The 13,865-nt window shown below is 39.4% G+C and overlaps 1 protein-coding gene across 1 annotated transcript in view; it reads right to left on the bottom strand.

Moving 5' to 3' along the window:
* The window catches only part of LRIG3 (leucine rich repeats and immunoglobulin like domains 3), a 50,642-nt gene that overhangs the window by 20,623 nt on the left and 16,154 nt on the right, over positions 1 to 13,865 (bottom strand). The window contains exons 4-5 of the mRNA XM_059184774.1: positions 979 to 1,110; positions 283 to 426 (exon numbers count right to left, since the gene is read on the bottom strand). Coding sequence (XP_059040757.1) covers positions 283 to 426; positions 979 to 1,110 — 276 coding nt within the window. The remainder of the gene's footprint in view (positions 1 to 282; positions 427 to 978; positions 1,111 to 13,865) is intronic.

The following is a 13,865-nucleotide window of genomic DNA, read 5'->3' as shown; positions in this document are numbered from 1 at the left end:
TTCGCCAGGGCCACAATGATCCCTTTGTATGGACACTGTTCAATGATGACACTGTTCATTCTTTCAGTAACAAACTAACCTGCCCTGTCAGGCAGGAGTTTGCACTACACGGCTGCGAAGGCTCTTTCTGATTCAGAAATTCAGCCACTCCAGTTCTCAATGGGAAGAGAGCCACATTCTTGCTTTGAAACTTCTCTTTGGTCACGTTGTGGATTTTAGGCAACAGACACCAAGGGCTTAGAGGAGGTAAAGAAACACTGTCTAAGAGAACATCTTACTTACAGGTGTTGTAGCTGGGGCAGTTTAAACATCTTGGGCGGGATAGCTGAGAGCCGGTTCCTGTTCAGCTTCAACACCAGAAGTGTGTTGGCCAGACTGTCAAAATACCCAGGTTCCATTGAAGTGACTCGGTTGCTACTGAGATACCTGTTAAAAAGTTTGAAGATGAGCTTCTCCTTCTGGCTCTTTGGAAAGTTAAAACACATAAATTCCCTGTAATCTCCAGAGAACTTAACCATCATTTGTATCAATGGACACTTAAAAATTAAGTCTTTAGGTCTTTGTGGACCAACGCGGACTATGATTCACACATACTGCTAAGGAAGGAATGACTGGAATATTTGAAGGGTATAAAAATTTGTTTCAGATACTTATCCAATTTTTATAAAAGTCATTTATTAATGAAACAAAGAGTGGCTTAATTTTCTAAAGAAGCACTTTTAACTCCACATAGTTTTTCTAACAAAGGATGTCTAATTTTTTAATAATCGGAATGTATAACAACAAAATAAAGACCGTGGGTATTTGGGTTTGTAGCAAATTACACGTCAAGAAGAAAGTTAAAAGTTACACTGCTGATACACCAGCAGTTGAAAAACAAAGGCAGACTTCATTATATTTTAAAGTTGATTTTTTTATTATTATGAAATGGTATTGTCATCATAGGTGAATATCTTTGTTAAAGAAAACTTGACTTACAGGTATTTGAGTTGTAGGGATGGAAGGGGAGTTTTAAGCTCTGAAATATTATTGTTGCTCAGGTCCAAAGTTTCAAGGGATTGAAATTGTTTCAGATGTTCAGGTAATATTTCAACAATTCTGTTTCCAGCTCTGGAATTTAAAGATAGCACAGATGACAGGGTTAATAATACAACAATCTGAAAGGTGTAAAATAATTTATATTCCTAATTTGTTCTTCAAAATATGGAAAACTGATTGTTCTAAACGGTACTTTTAAAAGTTAAACAGCAATTCTTATGTCACTTTAATTTCACCTTAAATAGTAAATCATAATATTCAAATGTATGAAAAACATTCCTATATAAATCTGGGTGTATTTAACAGCTATGGTTACCCAAATGCTAAGCACTTAAAAGTTATCTGATTTTTACATTTTTTTTGTTACCAGTCCTTCTTCCTTAGCATTTTATTAAATGGTATATAAAATGACTAACACTGAGTTGGCATTCCAGGAACTGATGTGGTCTTTGTCTATTCTTTTTTTTTTTTTTTTTTAAAGATTTATTTATTTGACAGATAGAGATCACAAGCAGGCAGAGAGAGAGAGAGAGGAGGAAGCAGGCTCCCCACCGAGCAGAGAGCCTGATGCTGGGCTCAAGTCGCAGGACCCTGAGATCACAACCCAAGCTGAAGGCAGAGGCTTTAACCCTCTGAGCCACCCAGGTGCCTCCTTTGTCTATTCTTTTCCTTGATTCCTAATGTATTTCTAATTCTTGTCCTGGAGATTATGCACACAACAGGTACTACTGAATTTAAAATACTCATCAGATTGGGATTGTTTTTTAAGCTATGCTAGAGAGCTTTTTCTTTAAGAAACAGCAGGTTTCAAGGTATTGCCATAGTCTTCAAAACCAGAGGATACGCTCCAGGGCTTTGAATATTATAAAAGTATTACATAAAAGCACACCAGTCTAAATAATCTCTAGTTAATTAGATTAATAAGTTTTGACATTAACAGTCTTAAACACCAGACCACAATGACCAATATGGTAGCCACAAGTAGTACTCTAAATTAAAGGTTGAAATTCAGTTCCTTAATCACAGGAGCCCCATTTCAGGTCCTCAACACACACATGTGCTTGGTGGCTGTCAAGTGGGTCAGTGCACATACAGATCATTTCATCACTGAAAGTTCCCTTGGTGAGCCCTATACTAGACCGCAAATGAAAAACAAAACAAAACAAAAAGGGGGCAAGTCAAATCTCTTAAAAGGTCATCAATACAACAGCTTTCAAGGGGAAACTCAACATTAAATGACAATCTTGCTAGAAAACAGGAATCAAATTGATGTGCAAGCCATCTTATTTGTCACATTAGATCAGGGAGCCTGGACTTTTTAGAGCATCATTTGGCAGAGGAAAACATGTCAACGTAGGAAGGCCAGGACGAAAACAGAGTCCACTTACAAAGAAGGTCTCTCTATAATCCACAGAACAATCAAACAATGTGGAGGCTCTAGGCAGAACTCTATACGTGACATGTCACATGCTGCTGTTTTTATACATAGTCTAAGAGTAAGCCTCATTTAATGAGAGAACTTAGGAAATATATCTCATGTGTGTATCTTTCTACCAATAATGTATTTCTATAGTGCTCTGAGAATTTATTAAGCTCTTTTGCATTATTATAGCACACAGGCCTCTCACCATCTCAGAAGGTCTCTGAGTTAAGAGTCCCTCATGCATATTTTTCACAAAATCTTATGCTGCGTTCTGACACAGCGCTTTCACACTCCTGATCTTCTCTGCCATTCTCTGAGGTCCTCTGAAGTAAGGAGATAGGTCTCTACCCCTCTGTTTTGGACTGTTTATGAAACCTAAGAACGTGGAGAACATCTTAAATGTCAAGCTGAGGCTAAGAATTGTTCATATATTATGCCTTTTGGCATTTAATCACAGTAACATTCCCCCAGAGAGGTATTACAGACAACTGTAAAATTAGGAAACTAGGGTTTTTGACCCATGAGGTCATATTGGTACCAAAGCAATTGCTGAAGGTTAGTCTCATAGAATATAATGTCAAATATATTTGGCAGTTAAGTTCTTATGTGGAGATGCACTCTCCCAACCCCGCCCAGAAAGGGCCACAACTTCCCACTCTTGCAGAAATGCTGAACTTCTGGGGCACCTGGGTGGCTCAGTGGGTTAAAGCCTCTGCCTTCAGCTCAGGTCATGATCTCAGGGTCCTGGGACCGAGCCCCGCATCGGGATCTCTGCTCAGCGGGAAGCCTGCTTCCCTTCCTCTCTCTCTACCTGCCTCTATGCCTACTTGTGATCTCTGTCAAATAAATAAAATCTTAAAAATAAAAAAAGAAATGCTGAACTTCTGGTTTCAAACTAATATGGGAATCAACACTGCTTCATAGAGCCATAACCATGCAAAAAACAAGGATGCCCTGGAAACAGGGCCTCCCCAGTCTTGCTTGTACCCCAGGGAGAAAACCGAGGGGTGTGCACATGTTTGCCATGCACCAGAGTAGAAGACCAACTTCCTGAATGTGTGCCAATGTCCGGTGCTGATTTCCCCGTAAGAAAAGAACAGTTAAGGGAGAAATCAGGTTGGACTTTTTCTATTTAAACTACAATAACCTAACAAAACTTCTCAAAATACTGTCAAAACCCTCTGTATGTTACTTTTAAGGACTGCAGGGAATCATGTCTTTTGATCCAGGTCATCTGGGACTCTAACTATGTTCACATGTAATCCTATACAAGGTAACAGGCATAGGTGATGCGTATCTTAAGAGCTGAATTTGTCTGTGATTATAGTAAGGTTAAAAAAAAAAAAAGGTTTAACAGTCCTATTTAACAAGTAACAAATATCAAGCCCCTTAGTCTCCCATAAAGTCTTACAGACTTTGTTTAGAGTCAAGTCAGCCATAACCTCTGATTTTGACCATTTCCCACATCTGGATTTGCCAGTGTATAAACTCCTTGATCTAGTTGTGAGGTACAGGGTAATGCAAGCGAGACAATTAGTCAATTTCTAGATCCCGGAGATGGATTTAGTCCAAGAGACAAGCCACAGGGCCTTAGGGTCAGGGTGTGTGGGTTAAACAAAACCACACTTTAGGGAACAAAAATGTTCTCTTAAACACATAACCCAAATGTTTGCATTACCAGGATGTCCTCCCACAAACAGCAGAGTAACCCTGAAATGCCCCCCTCTCTCCATTGCCCTCCCCTGCCCCTAGTCACCACGTCCCATCACACTCTGCATCTGGTTTTGGCTCCCAGGCTGTCTGAGGCTAGTAGAGCCACACTTAACATTTAACAACACAAAGCAAACACTCAGCTATAGATTTTTTGCAATAAATGGAACAAACTGGTTTTTTGTGGGAGGGAGAGGGAGACCCACAGGTGTCTATCATGTTGGTCAAATAAGGCCACGAGTTAGATAACAGGCCATACAATCTTCGGTTTATATGTTCGTTTGTTTATTAAGTAATTATGAACAAGGTATTAAAACTGCCAATTACTTGAGTGACGAATAAAATTTTCCTTGCAGTTAAAGTATGCTCCAGCCAAAGCCAGCAATTTCCTGAACTGCACACTTCCTAAATTGCAGTGTGAAAGTGCTCTGTTACAGACGGAGAGTGCACAGTGCCCTCTTTGTCAGCCCTGCTTCCTCGCACAAAAATCCCTTACAACTGCCAGGATAATAGTCCCTGTATCACAGAATTTTAACTCTGTTCTAATGGAACTGAATTAAATCCAAATACCAGTTTCATATTAGCTCTCGGAGACTGACAAATAACCACGTGATATGTACCAGTTTAAACAAAACAAACTTTCTCTGTATCATGCAAGAGTTTCTAAAAACGGAGACAACTCCATTAAAAACTAGATTGAAAGATCTTTTAAATCACCTAAACCCTCAAAATAAACATAATTCTAATAGAGTTGGTCACAAATAGCTTCTTCTAAAAGATAAAGATTCAATTCAACTCCAGCTTGTTCTCCAAATACGGATAAATGCCAAAACCGATGAACACACTGAAAGCACTGTGGTTAATTAATATTTTTGGCAGGATGTGCAATGCTTTAACAAAACAAGCAAACGAACAAACTGAGTGAATACTTTTCCCCATGACTTGTCGCAGAAGTACCATCTTTCCATTGTTCAAAAATCACAATATGTAAGTCATATAAGTACTGGAAGGCATCGCAACGTTGTGCAAATCCAACCCAAAAGGACAGCAAACCTTTCGGTCATCTGTGTATGTTGACAGTACAAGGTGTTCCATGGTCAAATCATCGCCAAGGTCAAGGATAATTAGTCCCTTGTGGACACACACAGACCTGGGGGCTTGGTCTGTCAGAGCACAGACGGTTCCCTCAGGCATTTGAGAGGCCACAGGAAAAACAGGAGTCCCAGGTAGTTTCACTCAGCCTCAGCTTCTTGGGCTCAACTACAAGGTTTCACTATGTTGCTAATTTCCCCTTCTGTAACCCACTTGGCCAAATACCTTTAAAATGCAGAGCCAAACATTGCCTGCCATTTTCTTATGGTGAGATTTGCTCTGAGAGTGCTGAAGATCTACCAAGGAATAAGATGGATATGGTCCCTGAATCCATGTTGTTTACCTTCTAGCGGGGGGAAGAGGCAGACAGATGGAAGGGGTCACCACCGTGATAACCACCATGATAAGATGGCCATGGAGAAGAAAGAAATGCCTCCTAAAAAGGAGTGGCAGCTGTCAGCAAAACTTCCCATGGCAAGAAGACAGGCTAGCGTTCCAAGCAGAAGCAAGTGTGAGGAAGGCAAGGCTTCCCTTTGAGGAAATGAAAGGAAGCCTTGTGGGTGGGGTAGAGAGTTCATGGGTGAAGACTAGGGAGATATGAAGTCCAGGAGTGAGGTAGCCAGGAGGAGAGGAATGTAGGTCAAGTGGGACCCTATACATCTCATAGGCATTGGGCCTTTATCTCAAGATTAGCTGGGGGAGGAGGACAGGGGATTTCAGAATCGGGTGACTACATCACACAGAAGTATGCTCTAGCAGTAGTGGGTAGAAACACTGGTAGGGGAAACACAGGCATGACCAGGTGCAGGAACACCGGGAGGTGCAGAGACAGTGTGTTGGGATAACAATGACCTTCTGCCTAGCGATCCACTTTGGGGGTAAAGTAGTACTCTGCATCTGGTTCCCCAGAGCACAGGCTGTGCTTTTCTCCCCCACTGACATACAGGCTCAGGTTTCCAGCTCTGGAACCTCTGGACACTGGAACCCAGTTTGGCACCACTAGAGTTCCCATCCACTCTCCATTACCACTTCTGTGTGTGCTGCTGACATGGAAGGCCTTCTAAAGCATGGGGTGTGGACTGGGATCCCAGCTGGCTCAGGTGTGAGATGTTCCTGACCATTTTATTGTCTATTGTCACTAGGAAAACGGACAAGTGTGTTATTCCCATAGATAAGACTGTGTTTAGTTGTTCTGATCCTCTGAATGCCTGCACTGAATGTAAACCCAGACTAAATTATAACAGCAAAATAGAAGTTATGAGGTTAGTGACATGATCACTTGGTAAGATGATTGGTTTTACTTCCTGACTCACTGCTATCTCCACAAAGCATAAGAGTCTCAAAAGAATTTCATGGACTCTTAAGTGCATAAAAATGGTGTCAGTTTATTTCCAAGGTCTAAAAGGAGAGTGGAATATTCTTTGTGAGGAACTAGAATATCAGGTTTTTTCATACTGGAATTCCTGCACCAACGACACTGCAGCTTCTTGATGAATAAGAAATACCTGTCAATAGTTTCAATGGTCTCCTACCTATTACAGATGATAAAGGCAGCTTAAGGCTTTGCCACTGTGATATGTGAAGAAAGATGTACCATCTTGGGCATATTAAGAGGTTATGTGTGAGTGGCACTGACCATTTAGCAAAGGTGTGGGCAGCAAAGCTTACTTTGAAACTATTTTTTGTATGTTGCAATGCCCTCCCTTCTTAGAATGTATCACTAACCGCACCCCTTGAGTCTAATTCAGTTAGTGTAGGTAACAAATGGCTGCAGTTGTAGTCTACAGAGAAGGCATATTAACTGTACTGAGACAGTCAGCCCAGCCCCAAGGAAATACTGATTTCTATATATAACTTGCAAGCAACCACTTCAGCACCCATTTATAAAAGAATTACAAGTAGTTAAAGAAAACACTACATTTTGCAAATACATTAAAGGTCATTTATATTTCCAACAATAACCTTTGTGCCCCAACAAAATGTTTCCTTGGAAACCACCTTGGCTGGAATAACTAGCACCCCATAATATTAGGCTTCTTTTAAGAGAGAGACTTGGCAAGCAAAAGAACCTCTCCCATGCAGATAAAAAATAAACTCTCTTTGCTCATGTTTTTTCTAAAAAAGATAATTAAGAAGTTTCATTAAAAGAACACATGTTCAGACTGGTCCCCTGGTACTGTGGCATCAAAGAATAAAGCCAACTGAGGAAACTTTTGCAAGGAGAAAGATTCTTGATTAAGAACTAACAATACTAAACAGCAAATGGGGCACTGTAAGGAGCAGAGAGTCCATTCTGTCAGCTAGAAGCCAGGTCAACATAGACTATAACTGTCTTTTGGATCAAGAACATTAATAAAGATGGCCATAATACTTTAATACGAACATCCTACAGTGATCAGGGCCCTATTTACGGACCAGTTATAATACAGGTTAAAAATGAAAAAAGAAATAGGGGTCAAAAACCCATTTTCATCACAAAGAAAAAAACCCTTTTGGATTCCCAAGCGTGAATTCAGTTTAGTTCTTTATGGAAAGAGAAATTTAAGGGTGAACAACTTAAAATTTAAGATGCCAAAGAGACAGACTGAACAAGTATTTTAATCTGAAATAATTTAATTATGTACAATAAAAATTAATTCTAATTTAGTCAAGTATTTTTTTTTTTTTTTGATATTTTCTTAGACAGGGAGCACGTGCAAGGGGAGCAGCAGGCAAAGGGGGAAAGAGAAGCAGGCTACCCGCTGAGCAGGGAACCTGATATGGGGCTGGATCCCAGGACCTTGGGATCATGACCCGAGCCGAAGGCAGACATTTAACCAACTCAGCCACCCAGGTGCCCAAATTTAGTAAACTAGAAGTTTTCCCTTTCTCTTTGAGGCAGAGGCTTTCTACACACTTTTTCATATGCTGGACCATTGTTACAGTTCAGCTGTGAGTTTGCATTTCCCACCTGGCCTGTGATTTGCTTGTGAACAGAGAGACTAATTCATCTTTGATCCCCTAGAACTCGGGGTTCAGTGAATGGGTTTGAAACCATAAGTGACCAGTGCTTCATCTAGAAATTCTAGATCAAACTTTAGATTGGCTGGTAGGGATTTATTTGAAGTGTGGTTCAAAATGCATATGTACATCAGAAAATGGGATGACCATTACAGCTGCCAGCCAAAAAAAAAAAAAAAAAAAAAACGCAAAACTGCCATTTTGTTGAAGCAGCAATTCCAATCATAGTTCCCTAGCAAGGGGATTTTGATTCTCTTCTTGGTTGTATTTTGATTTACTAGACTTTGTGGACCTTGATTTTCTCACCTGTCAAGCAAGAGGACATTGAATGCAATGATCTCAGGCATGCCTAAAGAGCTGTGATTCTGGATTTGGATGACAAGTCCTGCAGAAGATCAGATTTGCTAGAAAGGCTTCAGACAAACATTATACAGAAAATGGAGCCTCTTGCAGAAGCTGGCCTTGCTTTGGGGGGGGACCTCTTTTGGGAGTCCCACTGCCTGGCTGCCCATCTTCACCCTTGGTTTACTCCTTCATTTTCCTGGGGCATATCCTCCACTAGCTTTCCAAGTAACCATGAACAGAGGTGCTCTCCTCAGCCCCCATGTTTCAAAATGTCTTTATAGGATTGACAGTTTGAGTGCATACAGAATTTCAAAGTAATTCTCCCCTAGGATTTTGAAGACACTGTTTTACCCTATCCAAAGCATTCATGGAAGTACTGACAGAAGAGCCAGAAGCCATTCTGATTCTCTATCTCCATGCTTCTCAAACATGGGCAGACATGAGAACCAGAGGACAGGGGTTTCTTAAAGCAGTTTAGATGGAACCTGAGAATCTGTATTTCTACCAAGTCCCTGGGTGATACAGGTGTCACTGGCAACACATGAGGAGAACCACCGTCAACCCCCACAGGTCACCTGTGTTGTTTTATGCCTCTCAGAGCTTCACTTTACTCCTGGTATTCTGAGACTGCCCAGTATTATCTCCAGGGGTAGGCCTTGTTTCAACTGCTTGCACTCAGTAGGGTCTTTCAACCTAGAAACGTGTATTTCTTAGTTCTGGGATATTTTTTTGTTTGTCTGATCATTTCCTCCCTTCTATTTCCACATACATCTCTGTGGCATTCCAATAAGGTAGGGAATAGATTTCTGCCTGATTTTCCTATTTTCTCATTTTTTCCTCTCCCATTTTCCATCCCTTTGTCTTTCCGTTCTTCTTTTGGATAAAGTTTTCGACTTTCTTTCGACACTTCTGTTAACCTTTTAAAGAGTCTGTTATATTTTTAACGTTCAAAAGTTCGTCCTTATTTTCTCAATATTCATTATTATTATTACTGATGATTTACCATTCTTTACTTGCTTTGTGGCTATCACATCTCTTTTCTTTCTGCACGTATTGGGTTTTCCAGAGGTTCCCTTTTCCTTCCACTGTCTCTGGTTCTCTTTTCCCATTTATTTCAGACACTGATCTTATTTATTTATTTAATTTTAGAGACGGGGAGAAGAGGGGTGGGGAGACACAGAGGGAGAGAGAGAGAATCTTAAGCAGGTTCCACACCCAGCATGGAGCCTGACATGGGGCTTGATCTCCTGATCCTGAGATCATGACCCGCGTTGAAATCAAGAGTCAGATGCTTAACTGACTGAGCCACCCAGACACTCTGTAGACACTTGATTTTATTCGAAATGTCTACACAAGTCTGGCAATCACTGAGCTAACCATTCATATTTAATAAAAAGCACTCAAAAGTTTACTGAAGACTATGTACAGAATAGACTTGTTGACTGGTGAGTCCCACCATGGTGGCAGAGAGGGGACCTATTTCATGATGGGATCTCCACATGTCTTATTGCTCTGATCTTCCAGTCTCTAGTCTGGTGGGTCCACGCATGATTGCTAATATCTAGGAAGGCTCACAGGTAAATAAGTTAATAAGCTGGGGCAAGGCAGTGTCATCCTCAGTGTTTAGATGAGATTTAATTTCCCTGATTGCAGAATATGCTATCCTCAATCCTCATCCCTTCCTTGCCCAACTTGGCTTGTGTCCCAAATTCTAGAGACTTAGTCTTTCAACTCTCCAGAGGGTAACTTCTATTCTGCTAATGTCAGGCTTTGAGTTTTGGAGGATGAGTATGGTGGAGAAACTTGGAGGTCTCATTGCTTCTTATAAAAGAGTTTTAACTTTTCCCTCAATTTCAGTCCTACCTTGTATCCTTATAGGCTTTGAATTTCTGAACTCAGAATGGTTCCACTGAAAACAAAACAAAACAAAACAAACAAGTTGCTGCTTTTGGGATCCACTCCATTTTCTCTCTTTTAAGTCAGTTATAATTTGTTCATCTGCTTGCAAAATTTTTATGACATTTCTTATTTGGACTGTCTTCTTTCCTATTTTATTTTTGTTCCTCTCTGTGTATATTTTTTTAGACCTTAATTCCATTTTAAGGGAGTTTTAAGAAAGAGCAGAGTTAAATGAATATATTCAGCCCGCTAGGCTTAATAGGAAGTCTTCAACAGAAATGCAATCAATGAATGAAACGGTTTTTCTCTAAAAAGCAAAATAAACCACAAAACCTTCCCTCAAAAGAGCTACTGTAATTTTTTTACCCCAAAATTCACCCAACTTAGCTTTGTATATTTTAATGAAAAATTAGCCTATACAAAGGATTTTCATTCAAGATGATAGTACAAACCAGAAAACACATCATTATTCTGAACCTCAAATTAATAAACAGTTCTCATGCAGATTAATTCTGTATGAACACATCAGATTAAATTAATGTTATTTTATTTTCTGATATGGTTCACAGACCAATGGACTAAGAACACCATATTTAACCAAGTATTTAAATTGTTCTTGTGAAAAAGACATGGATAACGTGGTGATGATGATCAGACAGGCAAATGGTAAGCTTACATCCTTTATCTTTATCTTTATCCAGAGTGACATGAATCTTTAAAGGAAGTTGTTAGGATCCAAATCAATGTACAGAAATCTGATACATTACTATATACTAATAATGAAACAGCAAAGAGAGAAATTAAGAAAATAATCCCATTTATAATTGTACCAGAAATAATAAAATACCTAGGAATAAGTTAACCAAAGAATTGAAAGAATTATACTCTGAAAACCATAAAACACTGATGAAAGGGGCAGTTGGGTGGCTCAGTGGGTTAAGCCTCTGCCTTCAGCTCAGGTCATGATCTCAGGGTCCTGGGATCGAGTCCCGCATTGGGCTCTCTGCTCAGCTGGGAGCCTGTTTCCCCCTCTCTCTCTGCCTGCCTATGTGATCTCTCTCTCTCTGTCAAATAAGTAAATAAAAGCTTAAAAAAAAAAAAAAAACTGATGAAAGAAACTGAAGACAACACAAAGACATGGAAAGATATTCTGTACTCTTGAACTGGAAAAACAAATATTGTTAAAATATCTATACTACTGAAAGGAATCTATAAGTTTAATATTATCCCTATTAAAATACCAACAGCATTTTCCACAGAACTAGAGCAAACAATCCTAAAATGTGTATGGAACCACAAGGACCATGTAGCCAAAGCAATCTTAAAAAAAGAAAACAAAACTAGAGGTATCACAATCCCAGAGTTCAAGATATCCTACAAGCTATAATCATCAAAACAGTATGGTACTGTCCCCAAAACAGACACAAGGAATAAACACCAATTATATGGTCAATTAATCTCAAAAAAGGAGGTAAGTATAAGCAACAGGAAAAAGTCTCTTCAACAAATGGTGTTGGGAAAACTGGACAGATAACATGAAAAAGAATGAAATTGGGCCACTTTCCTTACCATACACAAAAATAAATTCAAAATGGATTAAAGATCTAAATGTGAGACCTGAAACCATAAAAATCCTAGAAGAGAACATAGGCAGTAATTTTTCTGACACCTGACACCAGCCATAGCAACATTTTCTAGATATGTCTCCTGAGACAATGGAAGCAGCAACAAACATAAGCTATTGGAAATACATCAAAATAAAAGGCTTCTGCACAGGGGAGGAAAAAATCAACACAACTAAAAGACTGAATGGGAAAAGGTATTTGCAAACAACATTATCTGATAAAGGGTTAGTATCCAAGATATATTAATAACATAGATAATTCAACATCCAAAAACCAAAAGATCCAATTAAAAAATGGGCAGAAGACATGAACAGGCATTTCTCAAAAGACGACATCCAGATGGCTAACACGCAAATGAAAAGATGCTCAACATCACTCATCATCAGGGAAATGTGAATCAAAACTACAATGAGACAGCATCTCACACCTGTGAGAATAGTTAAAATTCAGAAACATAAGAAACAACAAGTGTTGGTAAGGATGTAGAAAAAAAGGAAACCTTGTGCAATATTGGGAATGCACACTGGTGCAGCCACTGTGGAAAGCAGTGTGGTGGTGCCTCAAAAAGTTAAAAATAGAGCTACCCTACAATCCAGTAATTAATTATACTACTGGATATTTATCCAAAGAATATGAAAATGCTAATTCAAAGGGATACATGTACCCCTATATTTATTGCAGTATTATTTACAATAGCCAATTATGGAAGCAGCCCAAGTGTCCATCGAGAGATGGATAAAGAGATGATATACACACACAGACATACATACACTCAGTGGAATATTACTAAGGCATAAAAAAGAAATTTTACCATTTGCAATGACACGGATGGAGCTAGAGTATAAAATGCTAAGGGAAATGAGTCAGAGCAGGACAAATACCGTAACTTAACTCATATGTGGAATTTAAGAAACAAAACAAATGAGCAAAGGAAAAAGAGAGAGACAAACCAAGAAACAGACTCTTAACTACAGAGAACAAACTGATGCCTACGAGAGGGGTGATGGGTGGGGGATGGGTAAATAGATGATGGAGATAAAAAGTACACTTATCTTGATGTGCACTGGGTAATATGGAACTGCCGAATCACTAAACTGTACACCTGAAAGTAATAGAACACTATTAACTATGCTGGAATTAAAATAAAAAAAAAAAAAAAAAGGAAGCTGCTAGTGGCTGTGACTGGGTCAGACTGTGGCCCTTGTGGGGTCAACATCTGTCCGAGCAAGGACAGTGGTGGGAATAATCAAGTACAAATGTCACAGAACTACATGTATAGTGCATCTATTAGATGAATCAGCATCCCAAACCTTTCAACGTACTCACATGATGGTCTAGAAGCAAGCAGAGAAATAAGCTGGGATAAGGCAGTGTTTGGGATTTTTAATCAATCATTTTAAAAAGGCCTATGTGAAAGCAATTCCTATGAAATGACAGTAGACTGGGGAGCTTGGCTGACCACAGCTGGATAGGAGCCAATAATACAACATGGTCCTTAAAGGCTAACATAATTTGAAGCTTCATTTATATCCATATATTTTTTTTTTTACTTTAAATTCAATGTAGTTAACAGATAATGTATTATTAGTTTCAGGGGCAGAATTCAGGGACGCATCAGATGCAAGTAACACCCACTCCTCATTGCATCAACTGCCCTTCTTAATGCCCATCACCCAGTCACCCCATCCCTCCACCTCCTCCTGTCCATCAGCCCTCAGTTTATTCTTTATCAC

The sequence above is a fragment of the Mustela lutreola genome, chromosome 8 (genome assembly GCF_030435805.1).
Source record: "Mustela lutreola isolate mMusLut2 chromosome 8, mMusLut2.pri, whole genome shotgun sequence".
In the NCBI taxonomy this organism is placed as follows: Eukaryota; Metazoa; Chordata; class Mammalia; order Carnivora; family Mustelidae; genus Mustela; species Mustela lutreola.
This window is presented reverse-complemented; position numbering and strand designations above follow the sequence as displayed.